The 20,817-nt window shown below is 43.0% G+C and overlaps 1 protein-coding gene across 7 annotated transcripts in view; it reads left to right on the forward strand.

The window, feature by feature from the left end:
- Nucleotides 1–20,817, forward strand: part of PARD3 (par-3 family cell polarity regulator) — a 1,362,300-nt gene that overhangs the window by 1,007,497 nt on the left and 333,986 nt on the right. For 4 of the 7 annotated variants that reach the window (XM_078663327.1, XM_078663329.1, XM_078663330.1 and 1 more), the window contains one exon: nt 4,029–4,286. The exons of the other annotated variants lie outside the window; for them this stretch is intronic. In XM_078663327.1, the coding sequence (XP_078519453.1) occupies nt 4,029–4,286 (258 nt within the window). The remainder of the gene's footprint in view (nt 1–4,028; nt 4,287–20,817) is intronic. 7 annotated transcript variants of the gene reach the window in all.

Below are 20,817 nucleotides of genomic sequence, written 5' to 3' on the forward strand. Positions count from 1 at the left end.
TTCTCTACGCTACCTGTCTTCGTGCTTGTAAAAAGGTCGACATGTTTCAGCCCCTTTGTCAATAGATCAGTGGGCTTTCTTCAGGACCAGGGTGTACGTGTGTGAAGGAGATAACTTTATCCCTTCCTTTCAGAGTTACACTTTTGGTGCCTATAAAAATAAAAAAGTGTTACCTTGGAATTAAAGGAACGTCTTATCTTTATGTGAATACATCCTATATGTGAATGATTAAAAACATTATATACATCGCCTACCGCTAGCTTGCCAGCGCTACCACTTTAGGAAACCACATACTCTTATCTAGCCATAACAAGCTAAGTTTTTCTCAATGTACATTATATCAGCTTTCTGTTAGTTCTTAAATGACTTATTGTCAGTATTAATTCTACAGATGTTCTTATTCATCTTATAGCTATATTCCTCTAGATGTTATAGAGCTCAGAATTTTTATTTTTGAGGTGACTGACCAACAGATACAGTGAATTTATAAGACTCCCATGCACTTCGCCTTCTGTTCCTTTACTCGGTTGTTTTTGACCTCCGTCACCCTACAAAGTGATATCTATCATCCAACAGTGGTAGTATAAAGAGTTTCTTAACTCCTATTAACATTCAGTTGTTAAAATTCATATATGCTTGTTTAGCCCGTATTAATCCTAATTTTAAAAAGGTAAACTCAAGAAGTGGGGTTAAATTTTGGGGCGTTATACTTTGTATGTTTGTTATAGCCTTTCTGATGATTTTCTAACATTGCACCTACCTCCTCACGTTTCATTACGTGCTTCCTCGGGTGCCCATAGAGTCACTTTGACGGCCTTTCACTACAATTGGGGAGAGAGGGAGGCGATAAGAGCTATAGTTTAGAGTTATTAAGGTACTTATCTGATTGCGAGCGTCCTTTGCGCTGTTCTTTACCTCGCGGTCCGTCACGCGCCGCTTGTGCTGACTCTGCCGATGGAGACCCGGTAGGGTTTCTCGGCATGACGGCACCCTTTTCACTGTCGGGATCTTCATAGTAAATGAAGACAGACTATGTTACTAAGGTCAAAGTTAGTAATAAGAGGAAAGATTTGCAAGAAAACAGTAATTTTTCATAGTGCTTTTCAGTAGATTAATTATTTAAATAATTATGCGAGCAACTTGTGTATTCATGTTCAGTTCGCTAATCTTAGTGACACATGTAAGGAGATTTTCTCCTTCTGATCTTGTTGTTTCTTCAAGGAGGTTCTCACGATTCTGGTTTCTCGCTTGGGCACAGATGTACGAGGACTGAATGATAATGTGCCTTGGGCAAGTATGAACCGATAAACATTAATAAATTCCTTAACTAGAGCTCACTAGAATGATCAACATTTACACAAATATATGAATACTCCATCACTGAGGTACTAATTATCTAAGTAGAGCTCATACTGGACTACTTTTCGATTTAAGAGTGAAGAAATACATCAATCCTCTTAAACATCTCCTTAAAATAAAGTTACAAATAATTTCATTAAGATTAGCGAACTGAACATGAATACACAAGTTGCTCGCATAATTATTTAAATAATTAATCTACTGAAAAGCACTATGAAAAATTACTGTTTTCTTGCAAATCTTTCCTCTTATTACTAACTTTGACCTTAGTAACATAGTCTGTCTTCATTTACTATGAAGATCCCGACAGTGAAAAGGGTGCCGTCATGCCGAGAAACCCTACCGGGTCTCCATCGGCAGAGTCAGCACAAGCGGCGCGTGACGGACCGCGAGGTAAAGAACAGCGCAAAGGACGCTCGCAATCAGATAAGTACCTTAATAACTCTAAACTATAGCTCTTATCGCCTCCCTCTCTCCCCAATTGTAGTGAAAGGCCATCAAAGTGACTCTATGGGCACCCGAGGAAGCACGTAATGAAACGTGAGGAGGTAGGTGCAATGTTAGAAAATCATCAGAAAGGCTATAACAAACATACAAAGTATAACGCCCCAAAATGTAACCCCACTTCTTGAGTTTACCTTTTTAAAATTAGGACTAATACGGGCTAAACAAGCATATATGAATTTTAACAACTGAATGTTAATAGGAGTTAAGAAACTCTTTATACTACCACTGTTGGATGATAGATATCACTTTGTAGGGTGACGGAGGTCAAAAACAACCGAGTAAAGGAACAGAAGGCGAAGTGCATGGGAGTCTTATAAATTCACTGTATCTGTTGGTCAGTCACCTCAAAAATAAAAATTCTGAGCTCTACAACATCTAGAGGAATATAGCTATAAGATGAATAAGAACATCTGTAGAATTAATACTGACAATAAGTCATTTAAGAACTAACAGAAAGCTGATATAATGTACATTGAGAAAAACTTAGCTTGTGATGGCTAGATAAGAGTATGTGGTTTCCTAAAGTGGTAGCGCTGGCAAGCTAGCGGTAGGCGATGTATATAATGTTTTTAATCATTCACATATAGGATGTATTCACATAAAGATAAGACGTTCCTTTAATTCCAAGGTAACACTTTTTTATTTTTATAGGTACCAAAAGTGTAACTCTGAAAGGAAGGGATAAAGTTATCTCCTTCACACACGTACACCCTGGTCCTGAAGAAAGCCCACTGATCTATTGACAAAGAGGCTGAAACATGTCGACCTTTTTACAAGCACGAAGACAGGTAGCGTAGAGAATCCTAATATTCCCATTACGCATACCAAAAAGTTTTTCAACCTCACTAACTCTGAATCCAGACTAATAAAATACGTTCTCTGGATTCTGTGTTATTTTAACTATCACCACATCCACTATCACTGGACACTACTGCACAACCTTGGATCAAAAAACCTCCTGGTGGAGGCTGCATACAAAAAAACCCGATGATTATGCAGATACCCGAGTGCCATAGCGGAGAAACAAGATATACCGCTTCTTCACGTTGATCAACTCGAGGGCATGAGGGTTCTTTTACCAAGGGACGCAACGAATACCGATTAATCCGGGTTCAGCAGGACAAGTGATCCACCCCCCTCTTGATAATTAATGTTAACACAAGGAAACTGGATGGATCAGAGAATTTCCTTCTCCCTACATTGATCACAAGTATTTAGTTTGCTGTCACAATAACATTTCAGTTGATGATTAATGGCTTTTTTGCTTAGGAAGAGCATGCTTTTTGGATGCCTAAGCCTGTCATAAAGCAGACACAAATGAACATGCAGAGGTGATTATTAATTATTACTGTCCTACTTACTATATGAGACCCCTGGGGTGGAGGATAGTGCAGAATTTTGCTTTACAGACATTTTCAATGCAAGGTGTTTTAGTTCCAGCACCTTTACATTTTTAATACGTTTCCTTTTTAATATAGCGCAAACATCATGTAAATGGGTTATCAAGGTGCTTAAACTCATTGTTTCAAACACTGAATGTCAAAGAGACCATCACACAGCAAATGTTGCGGGTGTGCTATGAATATGTAATTGCAACAAGCTGGGCAAAAGAGATTATAAGATGTTTTTTCAGAAGTGTAGAAATATGTCTGCCAGTAGTATTGACAGAAATGGATCGGGTTTGATTTAGGAAGACACGTAAAAGCAAGGTTTTCGTTTGTTTTTTCTGTCTGCTTTTTAGTGTAGTTTGCTTTTCCTTAATGCATTTACACATGCAGTCATTTACATAAATGCACTATAATAACTAATCCCCAGTAGTCGTTACTTCAGTATGGGAGTGGGCTAGGCTTTCCTTTAAGCGTCCATGGAAGAAACAATCTTACTACAACATATGAACTCCTTGAGAATAGTTACTAAATTGGTCTAATAATCTCTACATGAATTCGGTCAAGGTGGCCATGGTTGAAAGCAGGTAGCAGCAGTGTCAGCATCTTCCCCAAATAACTTGAAATTGATCAACATGTGTTAAAGTTGTTTTGAGCATGTTAGCCCCTATGCAGTAATTATGAGCCATACAATGGGTGATTGTTCTATAAAACAGAGAATAAATAAATGTTTAGTACAACTAATTGTTTAAATTCAACAATGCGTTCATTCTGCAGAATTCAAGCAAAGACGCGAGAACTGCGTGAAAAGCAAGCCCGCGAACGAGACTATGCGGAAATTCAGGATTACAATCGGGCATACACATCCGACGATGACCCTATGTATGCTGGGATTTCATCCTATGACCCTTCGCAATCCAGCGGGACAGGAACTTTGAACAGCAGACCTCAAAGTCCCCGAGAAGGCAGGACAGTGGAGGCTTTGTATGCCCAAGTAAAGAAACCACGGAATGCAAAGCCTTCACCTGTAGACAGGTAGGCACCACATAAGAATCAGCACTTTTCTACCCTCAGATGAACTGTCATTGCTGTCTGTGATGGACTCAGGGCCTGCGGTCTGTAAGAAGAAACTGCACTGAGTCGCCTCCTTGGCTCTTAAGACACGCTTTTAATTGAAGACTTTGTAGCTCACACAAATCTAAAGATAATTGGATGAGAAACCGATGTTGAGATCACATTGCTAATGATTTTAATGGATTATATATTATTGCGTAAATTGCTTAAGACCCACAGTATAGTCACTGCCATGAAAAACATGGAGATTAAAAGTGAAAAATTGCCAATTTAATAATTGGAGGAACTGAAAAATGGTGTATTTAGAGTCGGGAAGAGCAATTTAAAACATCGTAAAATAATCATGGTACTTGCGTTGCCTTCTTTTTTTTTTTTGTTTCATTTGTCACGCTGGCTGTATTTTTGGAGCTCTTTATGCAGTCGGATTTACCACCCCTAGCATTTCAATTGAAAAGGGAATAGTGGTGTGCAAATACAGCTGCGATTCAGAGTCCCTTTTCACTGTCCATGTTACTGTAGGACAGTTGGGCTGGAGCCCTCTAAAGCTACTTCTGGATTTGTAAGTGGAATTTAACTTGGTACTTCATAAAGGGAAGCTTATTTTTGCTCTTGTTGTTACCCTACATTGGGCGATTTAGAACTGCTGCAAATACCCCTCAGTCTGGCTCCATGGGTAGCATTTCAGTTGTGCCTTATTGCATGAGATGACAGACTGGAAACCATGAGGAAAAATGAAAAGCAAAATTAATTCTCAGCTTTTGTAGATGTTATGACAATTTAAAAAATATTGTTTGAAGCCTTTCTTTGCCTTTTCTAAAAATAGGCTGCGTAGACTGTGCTTTTTCTGTAGCCTTCTTGTCTTATAAAACATTTATTGCATTTTGTTTAAATAAAAGTATGAACATTTTACACAAATCTGCCTTTTATAGAGTTTGTCGATTTTGCATGGCATGCACTTTTTGATCTTTTGATGAAATGATCATTGCTTCTGCAAATTGTTACAAATCCTTGGGCTAGGGATATAGATTCATTTTATATTAGTAAAATATTGGCGGCGTCTTAATGGAAAATGCAACGTTTTTCAGAAGTTGCTTCTCAGTTTTGAACTCTGCACTGCACCCCAAACCCTTCTTTGCGAGCACTTTTGCGTTAATGTTATCCGAATTTGCCACCCTTTTCTCTAAGAATGCCATGTCTCATAAGCGGGGTGTGCAGAGTATTCATGTAAAATTCTCACAAATCGTGACAAATTTATCGAGGGCCTGGTCCAAAATGAAATGTATGAATTTGAGTTTCAGGGTTGATACTGTTTTTTGTGAAGATGCTCTTTTATAGTAACAAGTTTACCAAAGGCAATGCATGCTAATCTAGTAAAACCTTTGTCTACATTAAGTCCGATTAAGTCCGCCCTGTTGGACAGACCAGCTCTTTAAGGTTAGCTAGCTAGATTGCTGAACCTTTTTCCTAGTTTATCTTTTCCGTATGCTGTACTTTATATCGCTAGCCTCCTCTTCGGTTTTTACAAGTTGCATATGCATGCATGCAGCAGCATCCGTGTAATAAATTTCTGAATATTACACTTATAATTAAAGTGCATTCTAAGGCGGTGAATATACCAGTACACGCTAGGAGGGGCCACTCAAATTCTGCAATTCTGCAACTGATTATGGATCTAATGCATTTGCCACATAATTCACAATGTGCAACATAATTTACAGGTCTCAACAAACTACATTTTGTTTCTAGCTCAAATAGATCAAAAGTCACTTAAACAAAGTGCATCACATTGTTCTGCAAACTTTTTTATGGTTTAAATGGTCACTTTTCAGATGAGAACTTCTTTATCCAGCTCTTACCTGATGTTAATGAGGTGCAGCGTCTGCTCAGACAGTATGAATGTTTGGTAAAACGACAAATTAGCAAATTATTATTGCTATAGAAAGTACCATATTTTACTCATTCTTGCCACAAAATTTTGCCAACCTTGCCCCATAAATTGGTGCTCCATTACTGTGCAATTCCAATGGGCCTTGATGTAGCTTCATTATATTTGTAAATGTCTAAATCTTATCAGTGTAAGTGAAATCTTTACCTGTTGTGGCGTTTGGTGTATAGCGGGCGTGGGAAGATACATTTCTATAAGAAGCCATCCGCTGTTTTCTATTGTCCAAAGTTATGAAGTTAGAAAGACAGTTGTTCTTGCTAGATATTACAATGTGTTGGATATTTTGTTAGTTAGAACATGCAGAATGATTTATACTCTGAGAAGTAATCTTTAGAAAGAAGCAGTTGGATAAAAAGGGAAAAGATACAATGTAATATATTGTATTTTCAGAGCTCTCAATCTTGTTCAAGTATGAGCTTTGACCATTTGAAGGTGGTCCAAGCCAATAAATAGAGGACTGAAGCCCCATAAGTGTTTTGGAGCTTCACTTGCATAAGCCTTCCCACATTTTTCTCCAATAATGGTGAGCTATTAACATCCTAATTTAGTTCTTCAGTAAGTAGGATTTTTGCCGCATGCAAACACAATCATGCTAACAAGTCACAGTGGTGATCCATTCTGAAGGGCGCTGTAGGTTGAATGCATTATCAATCCCCACACTGGAAGTGAAAATGGTCCTTGCATTGAGAAAGTAGCCAGGGGAGCTGAATCTCTTACCCACTCAAAGGGTCTTCTTCTCCGAACTCTCACAGATGCTTGTTTGACACCGTGAAGTAAACTCCCTCAGGGTGACGCTCTATCCCTCTGACTGCAGTAGAATTTTGTGCTATTGACTTTAAACGTTTTACAGTTACATAATTCTATTTTTGCAGTTTCTCACTCTGCCTTTTCTGTATTTGCCAGATTCCCGTAAAGTGTAGTACATTTCTCAGTGTATAAAGTCTCAACAGCCCTTTGACCGCTGGGAAGGTTTAGGCTCCTGATCTCTGAAATACTACTTTTTATCCAGTCGATAATGTTGCTAGAATCAGAATTGTGCCTGGAATTCCCAGTGCGGTCGCCACTGATGCACAGGCAAGCTTTTGGGTAGTCCCCTCCCTCTTGCTAAATCATGTCTTCTTGCCAAGTTAAATAAGCTAGACTTATAGCACCATTAAGCAGTTGTCTGTTGTCATTCGGCGCTTTATAGGTTACGTGCACCATTAAAAAATCACTATCTGCATAGTTCATAACGAAAAGCACAATCAAAATGAGGGAGACATTTGTGCTGCTTAGTGGCAGAAGAAATTGACACTGGGGGTTGCGAGTGCGAAGAGTAAAAAGTTCCCAAGTGCTGCAGTTACCCTCCAGGAGGAAATGACTCTAAGCGCATTTTAATCCACAATGGGTGCTGAACACTAATGAGTTGGCATTTTCCTGCTTCCCTAGGTGTCTCGTACAGACTGAACTGAAGTTTGTTATCTTAAGGCATAGATCCAGGAAGCACTGCTTATGCCTACGTTTTTGGGACAGCATCAATCCACTCAAGAGTGGCTCCCGCAAGGTTCCAACATAACCAGCTCAAATAGGACTATCCGCCGCAAAATCCAAAAACATTATTTTGTCCTCTTCTGTCCCTCCCTTGAGGATTCGCTTTAGAGCAGGGGTCTTCAAACTGTGGGGCGCGACCCCCAGGGGGGCCGTGGAGTGATGTGAAGGGGTTCGCGCATTCACAGTCAGACTTCTGCTTCTGCCCTGGCCTACAGGGCTTCAGCTTCCCTCCTCCCTCTTCCTGTGTCTCAGCCCGGGCTGCTGCAGTGCAGCTCGCGCTCCTGGGGGCTCGGCTGGGCAGTGTCTGGAGTTTTATCTCCGGGCATGCCCAAGTTTTTCACAGGTCTTTAAAGACCATTTGCATGAACGTGCAAGGACCATGTGTGCAGTGAACAGCGTGAAGCTTCCGCTGAACCTGAGAAGATTCCATTCTTCCCACCAGTCAGAGATGGTTCCTTCAGAATCTTTTTGCGGTGGCATTAGACATCTCGAAAATGGAAGAGGAATTCTGCTGTCCAAAAAAAAAAAAACTTTATATATATCATCAGAGTTAAAATAAAGTCAGCTGGGATTTTCTCCACATCAATACCATTTTTAAAAAGCCCATATAAAAAGTGTGGCCAGTGCGACCATTTGTGACGGGCAGTCCCCAGGTAACGCAGTCTATTTCTTATTTGGAAATTGTGGGAATCTGGATTCGAAGAAATAGATCGCAGCCTTTTTGGGGCAGCATCCGAGCAACCAACACTACTAAGACCTGAAGCGCTGTGTTACATGACGTAATTTCAACCTCCAGCTATATAAACGACTTTCACAGCGAATGCAGCAGTACAAACACGCGTAGGCGAACGCAGAGAAAACTTATGAAGGTAGTCATTCACATTTGTAATTTTACATTTTCTTTCTCCTTTACATCTTAGGTCACAGTGCATTAATAAGAGCCTGTTAAGGTTCTGTACTTCAGCGCTTTAAATGGCAAACTGCTAACCCGAGGCATTTAAACGAGTGTGTCCTCTTTGAAACCGCGGATCTGTTGATTGTAATTGAAGCCTCTTTTATTTTTATTAAGCATTGGTGACCTATCAGAGCCCAGCATCTGCTACATCTTTATGAAACCTGTACCAAAAAACTGGTATCGTAGCAAGGATGCTATGAGCCCCGGTTCATGCAAGGAAAATGACCCGTCGGACTTCTGTTAGATAGTAAACTGCACCATCTGTCAGGGTTCAATGGGCCCCTCAGGGCTCCGGACTCTGTTGGTTCTGCACCTGCTGCACCAATGGAAGCAACACTCCTGAAAATTACTTTATTCTAGTCTTGTTGCAAACTCAGCACTCACCTGCAGTAAGACTATCACATCACCTTTCTACTGTACAAATGGATTACAGATCAGTCTACAATGCTCATGGTCAAGGCCAGCATGAAGTATGAAAAACATTTCCAACGAGAAGAACAGCTGCCAGTTAAACAAAAATAACGGATGATCAGCTTTTTATTTTTCTCTGTTAGAAACATTCCCTGAAAATTGGACACCGGATTCCCAAAAGTATTTCCGCCTGAGAGATTTAGATGGGCCCACAAATATCCACATTCACAAGTGCAATTTCACGTAAGTGATTAACAAAATGTGAATTTGTACTTGTAATTTCATTCAATTGTCTCACAATTACCATAAAAAAACTATACAAAAAGACAGAAATAAGTATACCTCAAACAAATACACACATTATGAAATCATTTCTTTAGTTTACAAACTAAACATATACAAAAAACGACATTTTGATTATAATGGTAATGTTGGAGCTTTTCTAAATTTTTTTTATTTCAAAAAGGCAAAGCAATATGCTAGGCCACTGCAACTTTAACCACCCATCCATTGCCTTGCCTGCGCGGCCAATGAAAATACCTATGCAACTACCAACCATAACACTTGTACAAGTGTGGCTATTCAGACTATTTCAAGCCCCAAAAGCTATAAGAATGGCATGGGTTTCAATAATTCATCGTTTTTAATGTATGTTGAATTAATTAACAGCTGTTCTGCTCACCTCTAAATTACACAGAGTCACCATGTGGAAGATGGTCACAGTGCCAGTGTGCCCAATTAGGTGACAGTGCAGCTCACAGGAAACCACCTGCCCAAATTAGGCACTGGTGCTAAGGTTACAGGGGAGAGGGACGTTGGTTCAAGAAGGCATGGAAGAACAAAGGGGAGATGTGAAAGATGAATGGGGGACTGGAGAGGTGTAAGATACAAATAGACAAACATTTGAATGGAGAGACTTGAGTTGAATGAGAAGTGCTGAGGGACACAGGAGGTGATGGGGCCAGAGAGGCCATGAGATAAATGCGAGGGACTGTTGGAGATGAGGGCAGTGAAAAGGCAGAATGGCAAGAGGTGATTAAAGGTGAAGTGAGAGGTTGAAAGTGGAGAGTTCAGAAGTTGTAAAAAGGGGTGAAAGAAAATGGCCTTCAAAGTGAGAGAGGGTTCCGGGGTTGGGAGAGGGGAGAGGGATGGAAGGGAGAGGGTGAGAGGAAAGCAGCATGAGTAAACTGTTTAACTCTACACTAAACCACCAGGGTTTTAAGGGACCCCTGCTTCTCCCGGCCAGGGCCATGTGAGCTTCTAATGTGGCAGCACGTATTACTGCGGAGTGGGAGACCCTTCACAAAGGTTCACTAGACATCTTTCTGATGTTAATTGCAGTATTTTGGTTATAAAATAGTACTGATGGGGTGAAATCTTTCCTCACTATTATGTGTGTAAACAATGTCAAAATAATGACGCAATGCTATCCCAAAACATATGCGGCACCACATAATATTATTTACATTTTCTTCCCACACAATTTAGTCAAGCCTGTCGTGTACTCTGGTCCTCACCTGCCTCATAATTCCGAGTCAAAATGTCATTATCATAAAAGCAGTTTAAAAGTAATGATAAAATTAATGATACATATCCAGTTGATAACAAGAAATACAGCATTTACTAGAATAAATATTGTTTAAGAAAAAATTAAACAGAGTATTTAAGCTTTCTGGCTCGAATAGCCCAAGCCCAAAATAGAAATTTTGCTAGGGCACAAGCATAGGGTACATAACTGTCCGAAACAAGTATCCTGGTTGCCTCAGCATGGCTCCTAGTTCCAAGTTGCCGACACAAGTTCTTCAGCCACACCCTTCTTGGATTGGCATATTCCTTGCAGACAAATAAAAAATGAGCCAATGTCTCTGGGTGGGCTGAACAAGATGGACACAGGTCAGTTTTGTCTGTACAGGATTTCCATGTTTTGGTAAAAGTGTTCAGTGGAAGAGTACCCGTTCTGAATTTAAAATACAAAGACCGGGCAAAAGGTTTCCCGATTGTGTCTAGATAGGGTTCTCGCCTGGGACAGTCTTTAAACATCAAAAAATCCTCTGTGAGTCTGCCAATGGATGGACTAGAGTGCCTTTGGGAGCAAGCCCAATCCCGAAAGAGGTTTTTAAGAACTTGTTTTGGAGGAGAGGTTCTGCTGGACCAAAAGTCTAATAGGCCCAAATTTGACAATAGATTTTTCATATCAGTTAACCATTTGACTCTGGCCCAGTGTGGTGACTCCATTATTTCTTCCAAACTTCTCGCATAGGCACTAAGTTCCTCTACCAGCCAAATGCGGGCCCATAATAGGAGAGGGCGAAATTTCGCAATTTCGCCGATCTGAGTACAGCCGAGGTCCATAAATAAGGGCAAAAGGGGGGTACTTTGAGGTAGCGACATAATTTGCCTACAGAATTTATTCTCCGATTTTTGCAGTGCTTGAGAAGATGCAAAGCCCCAAAGTTCAGCTCCATAAAGCGCAGAGCTGACACCTTTGGCGGCATAGATCTCTAGGACTGTTCCTATTGGTTTGAACGTTGCTCCCTTAATAGGGCACCTGTGATCCTTTTATGATCCAGCAGCATCTTATCTAAATGGGGAGTCCAATCCATTTTGTCAGAAATGTGTATCCCTAAATAATCAAATTCTTTCACCCTTTCCAGGGATTCGGTGTTTAAAGTAGGGGGGCGCACTTTCTGTTTAGGGGGATTAAGGACGAGGTATTTTGTTTTATTGGTATTTATGACCAAGCCTCGGTCGGTACAAAAGGATTGGAAGTTATCCAAGAGTTTCTGTAGTCCCATAGGGGTTTTGGAGATTAGGAGCGTGTCGTCCGCGAAGAGGAGGGTCGGTATACGTACCCCCCCCAGGGATGGTTCGTCAGATGGAAATTTAAGTAAGTGCTCCACCACCCCATTAATATACAGGGAGAAAAGGGTGGGAGCCAGAACACATCCCTGGCGGACCCCTCTCTCGACCGGAATACAGCCTGTTTTCTCCCCTCCGGAACCCCACCTGATTTGGGCAAAGCTGTCTTGATGGAGCCTAACTAATAGGGACAATAAGTACTGTGGGAGCCCCATGTTGGCCAAAACCCTCCATAGCGAGTCCCTGGGAACGAGGTCAAAGGCAGTCTTTAAATCGATGAATGCGAGATAAAGACTGCCCTTGCCTATCACTACCACCTTCCAGTGGATCATCATAAGCCTAAAGGCCTGCTCTATCGTTCCAGTGCCTACTCTAAAGCCGGCCTGAAAATCGGTAAGTATTTTGTTTTCATCCACCCAGTTGAGTATCCTGAGTAGAATGACTTTACCGACAACTTTTTGGCTTACATCCAGTAAGCTAATCGGCCTATAATTGGACGGATCATCCCTAGGGCCTTTCTTGTGGATGGGAACCACCTCTGCCCCCTTCCAAGAGACAGGAATGGGGGCACCCCTACAGATGGCAAGGAGAAGGGAGTGGATTAATTTGCCCCAATTAGCACCATCAGCTTTTAGCAGATCCCCAGGGAGGCCATCTGGTCCTGCAGCTTTTTGTGGGATGATGGAGTTAATAGCATACTCTACTTCCTTCAGTGTAAAATCGGGATCGCCAGGGAAAAGGGAGTAGTCATCATGAAGAGAGGAATGGACAGACCCTCTTCCATCCATATCGTCATGACAGGAATACAGTTTGGAAAAATGAACCTCCCATACATGACCCGGAATATTGCAGGTTACAAGATCAATATCCGGTCTGTTTCGCGCCCGTATGGTGTCCCAGAAGGATTTAGAGTCTTTTTTCGTGCTGGCTTCCTTAAGGGTTAGCCAATAGTTATCCTCCCACTCCCTTTTTGCTACCAGTAAAGCCTTTTTATGGTCTCTTCTGGCAATTTGGATTAGAGGGAGAGACTTCCCTTTAACTGCCTCTATTAGGCGTGATTTGGCCTTCCTGCAATTTGCCGAATACCAATCATGTGAGCCTTTTGGTTTGGGTTTCTGTTTCCCTACTGGCAATTGTACCCAAAAGAGGTCCCCAATAGTTTTTATAGCAGCTTCAAAAACAGCGGTGACCTTGTCTGCTGCTATGGTCAGATTAATAGAGCCAATTTCAGCTTGCATGCCCTTAACCACTTCGTCTATTGTGGATAGTTTATCGGTATTGCACATAAACTTACTCCACTTTAGACGCCTGCCACAAGTAGCGACAGTAATCCCCTGTGGGCGGCCAAGAGAGACTGGCAGTGCTTCAATGTTCCAAGGATTTTTTAGGGATAAGGAGAGTGGGTTATGGTCGCTCTCTACGGTATTGGTAATAACCATATCGTTAACAAAACTCCAGAGGGCCCTATCCAGCAGGATATAGTCAATCCGAGTGCATTGGCCAACCCTGTTGAAAGTGGGCGCACCCTGGAGATCAGATCGAGTGCGACCATTAACAGCTCTTAATCCAAACTCCAAAGTAAATGCATTGAGATGGATTGCACTGCGAGTCCAGCGCTTAATGGGTGGGATAGAGAGAATAGGGATACCCCATCTGCTGTCCTCTTCTCCTAAATCTGGAATTCCTTCTAAGGGGAGTGGTTCATATGTACAATTAAAATCCCCTGCTATTAGGATATGTCCACAACCACTCTGCTCTCCCAGCTGAACCTCAAGCTCCTTCATTGTGGGTGAAATACACCCATTTTTTGTTCCCCTAATATAAACATTGTAGAGGTCAACGGCTATACTTCCCCGTAGACCCAATAGGGAGACACCGAGAATATCCGGAGATCCTGCCTTCTTAGTAGTTATTCTGCAATTAAGCAGGATACTTATCCAGATAATAAGCCCCCCCGATGGCCGTCCCTTCCCCACCCTGGTTTTTACTGCTGGTACAAAGAGAGTGACAAACCCCACCCTATGCAATGGCTCGGTAGCCCATGTCTCTTGAAAAATGCAGATATTGTGGGCATCAACCAGGGCATTCCACTCCGGGAGGCCCAGCTTCCTTGAAATCCCAGCAAGGTTCCAGCTAAGGATTTTTAACTCGCCATGCGCTGGATTTCCGGCAGGAACCGCAATACATCGAGGGTTAGATAAATCTACACTGTCCCTAACTGATATAGGTGATGACACCTCTAGGTTTGTAGGGAGAAATGTACCCAACGATGCATCCTTTTTTCCCTCATTTACATCATTTGCATGAGGGAGGTTAGTGACTAAACCTCCCTCAGAAGGGAGTCAATCAACCTCATCCAATACACAGTACCTATTGGGATGGGCAAACTGTGTATAGGAGGGGTTAAAGGACGGGGATGGAGACGGGTCCTGCCATGGCTGTTGCCAATAATGATTGGCAATAGATGGTTGCTGGGGAAGTTGCTGCCACTGCTCAGTAGAATGGAAAAAGGGCGGTACAGAGGGGAAAGGTTGCTGCCACTGGGGACCAGCATGGTACGGGACAAAGGGTGGAAAGTTAAACGGCTGTCGCCCGTGGTTAGGGACATATTGAGGGGGACGTGCAAGCCCTTGATTAATTGAATTAGCTGGCCGATGGAAATTGGGTTTTGTCAAGTGGGGAAGGAAGTGAGATAAGGGGAGTGGTTTGATCTGGGTGGCAGGACCACTATTAGGTGATTTACAAATGAAGGTCGCAGCCCCCACATCCCTAAAATTAACAGTAATTACATCCCCTGGTATTGTTTTCTTACTCCTACCCACCCAATCACCTCTCCGTACAGTTAGAATCTCCCCACTCATACTACTAGGCAAGGGTTTATGAATTTGGAGCCACTGAGCACATTTATTTCTTAACTCCACATAAGTCTCTTTAACTCCTTCCTTCAAAGGGGGGACAGCAGTTAACACAACCACAAAAGGAGAAACTTCTGGTGGCAGGTTAATAGACTTGAAACGAGGCTGCCTTGGTTTAGGGGCTTCAGAGTTGTTTGTGGGGTCAGAGGCTAGAGTATTCGTAGGTTTACTATTAGAAACCGTAGTTTGGGAGGTGTTAGATTTAGTACCAGCGGCTAGTTGCTGCACAGATGAAGAGTTGCTCACCGCTTTTGCATTGGAAATAAGTGGCGGTTGAGCAGGGTTAATCCCTAGGTGGGGAGAGTATGATACAGCTTGGTCCTTAGGAGGTGAAAGGATTTTCGCTTTATCAGTTATGGGCTTAGTGACCCTGGCTGGCTGTTGGGAATTAGATGGCGGTTCTCTATACCCCTGTTGCTGAACAGGCCCAAGCTCATTAATTTTATTGGGCCATTTGGTATTAATGAGCGATGTTAACCTATCAAGTTTAGAAATCAAGGGTTTAATATGGGCCGCTATTGTAGCTTCAAGATCATGCTTAAGGTCCGTGACCATATTATCAACCCAGCATGGGATGCCTGGCGCTGTATGTGGGATAGGTGTTACCAAATTATGATTACTAGTTTTGGCTTTATCCTTCTTCTTGGGTTTAGGCTCCTTATTTACAGAATTGTTTACCACTTTTATGGGAATAAGATCAGCCTTTCCCCTGGGATCGCTAGGCACATGAGGGGTCGACTTGGCAGCTAGATCGTCCATGCTCGGCTCCACCTCTCCAGGAGACTGACAGGCTTCTAGGTCTGGGGTCGCCTCCAAATCCACAAAGGACGGGTCTGACTCCGAGCAGGAAACTGACAGGTCGACAGCACTCGGTACTGTGATAGTGCCTATAGTGGTCAAGGGCAAGGAGCAATTGGTGGAAGCTTGCTGAAGAGGTGAATTTGCGTTAGCAAGAGAACCCAGGGAAGAACGCTTGGCATTCATTAAGTCAAGGGAGACTCTTTTCTCTAAGAGTACAATGCTCTTGTCAATTGTCTCATTTACCCGAGAGATAAAAAGGTCAATGGGCCCAGTCACTAGCGCTACCTCCGTAGCTTTTTTGGTGCAGCTTCTTGTTTAATGCCGCATGATTGATTATGAAGATGACGAATGCTGTACCAGATATTGAATGACAGGAGTCTCGAAGAAAATTAGATGACAGCCGGCCTACCTGGATGGTGGTTTCAGGGCGATGAGACAGGGATTCAGGGCCTGGGCCGTCCTCTGCCGTCCTTGAACGGCCTTAAACGGCCCGCTCTTTGCCCGGTCTTCGCCCCGTGCTCCGCCCCGCGCGCGTCCCGCGTCGCGGTAGAGCTAAGGCCAGCAAAGAAAGAGGAGGCTGGGGGCGTGGCCGCCGGGGGAAGAGGCAGCAGCTGTGTGCAGCTGAGGCTGCTGGACCTCGCAGTCCCCCGGTAGGCTCCACGCACAATCTGGTGAATTAAGCCTCAACCTGGGAGCGCGTTGCTCTCCACGGACTGTGGAGCCGCTCACACCAGGGAGGACGGGGCAAGCAGGCGGTGAGCGGCACCCGCGGAGCGGGTGTCGCGAACAGTAGCAGGAAATGCCGGGAAGCAGGGAAGCACACAGCACGAGTCTGGCTCCTCACGAATAGCAGGTAATAGTCCCAGAAGCGCCAGTCAACCAGAAAACCCAGGCGATGTTAAGTGCGGAGGCTGGGGGCGTGGCCGCCGGGGGAAGAGGCAGCAGCTGTGTGCAGCTGAGGCTGCTGGACCTCGCAGTCCCCCGGTAGGCTCCACGCACAATCTGGTGAATTAAGCCTCAACCTGGGAGCGCGTTGCTCTCCACGGACTGTGGAGCCGCTCACACCAGGGAGGACGGGGCAAGCAGGCGGTGAGCGGCACCCGCGGAGCGGGTGTCGCGAACAGTAGCAGGAAATGCCGGGAAGCAGGGAAGCACACAGCACGAGTCTGGCTCCTCAGGAATAGCAGGTAATAGTCCCAGAAGCGCCTCATAATTCCAGCAGCCCTGCCTACAGGTTTAGAAATTTTTGTCTGGAGGGGGTCCTTACACCTGAAAATGTTGACAGGGGGGTCTCGGCATCCAAAAGTTTGAAGACCTCTGCTTTAGAGGGTGGCCGTCATACAAAACCATCCACCAAGCAGTGTTGCTGTTCTTGTATGAATTTGAATGGGTAAATAATTTCCTGCATGCTCTACTCTTCAAAAATACGAAGAAGGAATCAAATGTTAGGGTATCCTGAAAACCTGTATTAGGATGTTAACTGGTGATATAAAATTGAGGCGCCTCAGTGTTTTCAATTACATTTCCATGCAAGCCATTAAATGCCGTACTTTGGGCATTTCAGTGTGGTGCTTTTGACAAAAAAGGGTACTTTTATTTTGTATGGCATGCTGAGAAATGCCCACAATGTGAACCTGCAATGCTTGCACAGCTAAAAGCATGGCCTGCTGTGATGCTATTACATCTAAACACTGATGGGTCCTTGATTACTGCCATGGAAAAAAATCTGTCACTTTGCTTTTTATGCCGGCCAGCCTGATTGTAAAGAGTTGCAAGTGATTGGTACAGCACTTTGTGATTGGTTTTGACAGTAGATTTTAACTCCGAGAGATTGCTGTGTTAGCAGTCAGCAACTTGGAAGATGTGCATAATAGGGAGACGAGCAAAATGTAATATTTTTAAAAATTATGCATTGTAGAACTTTGGAAGGATTGTCAATACCTTGGCTAGAAAGTAATATCTGTATGTGGTATTCAATGCAGTAAGAAAGATTAAGATAAAACAAGTGAATCCCAGCAAGTAGCAATCTGGTGACCATTCCACCACGACCAGCACTCTGTTGCTGAGATTTACCAACCCCTAGTCCCTAGGTTCACTAGAATGTTAGATGGTAGACAGTCACTGTTTTTGCAAAGCATGTGATATTGTTCATTGCACGTCTCAAGCATCAGGACATAACTTTGTTAATGTAGCTAGAAAGCTGGATTGGAGTAGGGCTGCTTTTTAAATGATCTAAAGGGATCTGCTGATAACAGTGACCCTATTTCACGTATTGGAACTTTCTGTCCTGTTAAGACACTTAACTTCACAAGGTTATCTTAAGTATCCTTCATAGAAAGTCCCTTTCTTCAAATCAGATATATTCTCACCTATCCCAGATGATTGAAAGTTGTTTTCATGGAGACGGATATGTAGAAGCACCGTTCATTGACAGTGTGGCCTCCAGGATTCATGAGTTCTGGTCGTGGTTTCTCAAGAGAGTTCAGGTGATCTCGGATTTCGGACCCCTGAGAAAAAGTACTGATATGTCTTCATATTCAGCTAAGTCGTTGCTGTTATGGTATAATGTCTCACACTATCTGGAAAGGTATACCTTTCCGTATATATTAATTCTTGTGATAGATTGGAAACCTGTTTACATCGATTTTTAATCGGAATTATGTTCTATGTCTTCAGTTGTGAAAAATAAAATAAATGATAGGCGCCTTTATTTGCTTTATGCATATTAACCAAATAATGTGTTACTAGAAGCCCAGTGTGTGTCAGTTAGTGTGTAGTGCACACACAAGGGGGTGTACAGAGTATACAACACAAACACAATCAAAGAATCCCCAATCAGGCACAACGCTCTGTTTGGAAAAACTGCCCTCACTCACATACCAAGGTATGTGACATGCTTCATCATAGGGCCTGCTTACAATACGCCCCGGTGTAGCCACACTCAGGGCGGAGCATGAGGGAGGGGGAAAAAAATAATAAAATCCACTAAACAAGACGTACAACCAGAATATGTCAACGTAAACAACACATAACATGTATTGAGGTGAGAACCGTGTAAACACCAAGTGACCAAAACTGAAGGTGCGACAAAAAAAGTGCAGTTTAAGGGAGGTGATAAAACTGATTAAACTTCCCTTGGTACCACTATCAGGATTAAAAGTAAGAAACGGATGGGAAATGCCTTTAGGAGAAAATTAGGTGTCTCAAGGCTTCCCTCCTACCACTGCTAACGTCAACATGTTTCGACCGCTTTATATGTGCCTCTAAGGGTCACTCCGGTCTTCTACAGGACAGTCGCAATCAGTGCCACTCTCGATCCTCCCGTAGTTCGGACGATGGATCCCAAAGGCAGGGGCAGGTACAATAGATCCGTACCCTTCCTGAGTTATGTGTGGATACTGAACCCTGTAGTGCGGGAATACATTCACGAGTTTATGAGGTCCATAAACCCGAACTGGTGTCCGGCAGGAAGGTCGCCAGAGAACACAACTGTTCTGTAGGCTCGCCCTTTCCTGAAAGCCTGCTGTCCGTGACACCGCGTAGTTAATGTGTAGTCTCAACTCCTTTACATAAATTACAAGTCACAATATCCAACGTGTCAATATTAATCTTGTATCCCGAGCATACTCCATATTTTATGGCCAGCTGAAAAAATACAGTAGTCTAGTGTTCCAGCCATGTGCATAAAATGCATTTTTTGTCCAAGAGCCAAATACATACAGAATTATTTTTATGTTCACAAATCACAATAGTAAATAAACTGAAAAAATGTGAAATAAAATGGACAAACTGGTTTGCATCATTAAACAGCTAAATAGGTAATATTATCTGTGTTGATACTATTGAGCTAGTTATGTCCCCTGTGTCATTGGATACTGAAAGGACTACTTACTCCGCTGGAGAAATACGTAAGTTGAATCCCGGACAACTGACGACTTGTAGTCAGCACAATCCAGAGAATCTTTCAGATCAAGCTAAAATTGGGTGTAGGGGCTGCAAATCCATCATTCCCCTAATTAATGACAAAGTTAAATATCTGTCTGACGGCACCGCCAAGCATACCACTATATCCATCTCCCTCATTAATGCTCGCTCCTTGGCTAAGCATAGGCAGGATATAGCTGATCTAATAGTGGACCACGCAATAGATATCCTTTTTGTAACCGAAACTTGGATGGATGATACATCCGAGCCTGACCTTCAGGTAGCGGTACCGGACGGCTTTAAGGTGTATAGGCGGGATAGACAGGGGGGAAAAAGAGGAGGAGGCCTGGCTATTATTACGCGGGATATCTTCCCAGTTAGAATTTCTCCGGTATCATCGCCGGCATGTGAGGCGCTGCACTTTGCCATTAATCTGAATGCTTCACACAACCTTAAGGGAGTGCTTATCTACCGGCCACCAGGACCTCGCTCAGAATTTCTTTCCACCTTCACCTCCTGGTTGGAACCCCTAGCCATTGAGGAATCCTTTATGGCATTAGGAGACATAAATTTCCATCTGGACAAGACAGATGAGGCGGATACACAAACGCTACTAGCAGAATGTCACACACTGGGCTTAAACCAGCACATTAAAGCCCCTACACATGATGCTGGGCATACCCTGGACGCTATCTTTTCCAACATCAGTGAGCTGGAGGTATCTAAAATTCTGCCTCTCACATGGACAGATCATCATGCTATTTTGTGTCACCTACCGTTTAAACGTACCAACCCCGCTAAACAGGCCCATTTTCAAAATAAATTCAGAGTATGGAAGGACATCGATTACGAAACCTTTAAGATGTCCTTATCCAAGACTTGCCCGAATATTCAGTCTGACCCTACTGAAGCAGTGGGGCAGTATCTCAACTGGGTAGGTAATGCGGTGGACATGCATGCTCCACTAAAATCCATATCAAAAAACAGAAAGGTGCCTTCAGCACCGTGGTACTCAGAAACCCTCAGAAAGCAAAAACAGATCTGCAGGAACCAGGAAAGAACCTGGCACAAGACATATGACAACATAAGCAAAGCCAAGTATAAAGACGAACTCACCATCTATAAAAAAATGATTCAGGAGGAAAAAAAGAA

This window comes from Lissotriton helveticus, chromosome 10 (assembly GCF_964261635.1).
Source record: "Lissotriton helveticus chromosome 10, aLisHel1.1, whole genome shotgun sequence".
NCBI lineage: Eukaryota > Metazoa > Chordata > Amphibia > Caudata > Salamandridae > Lissotriton > Lissotriton helveticus.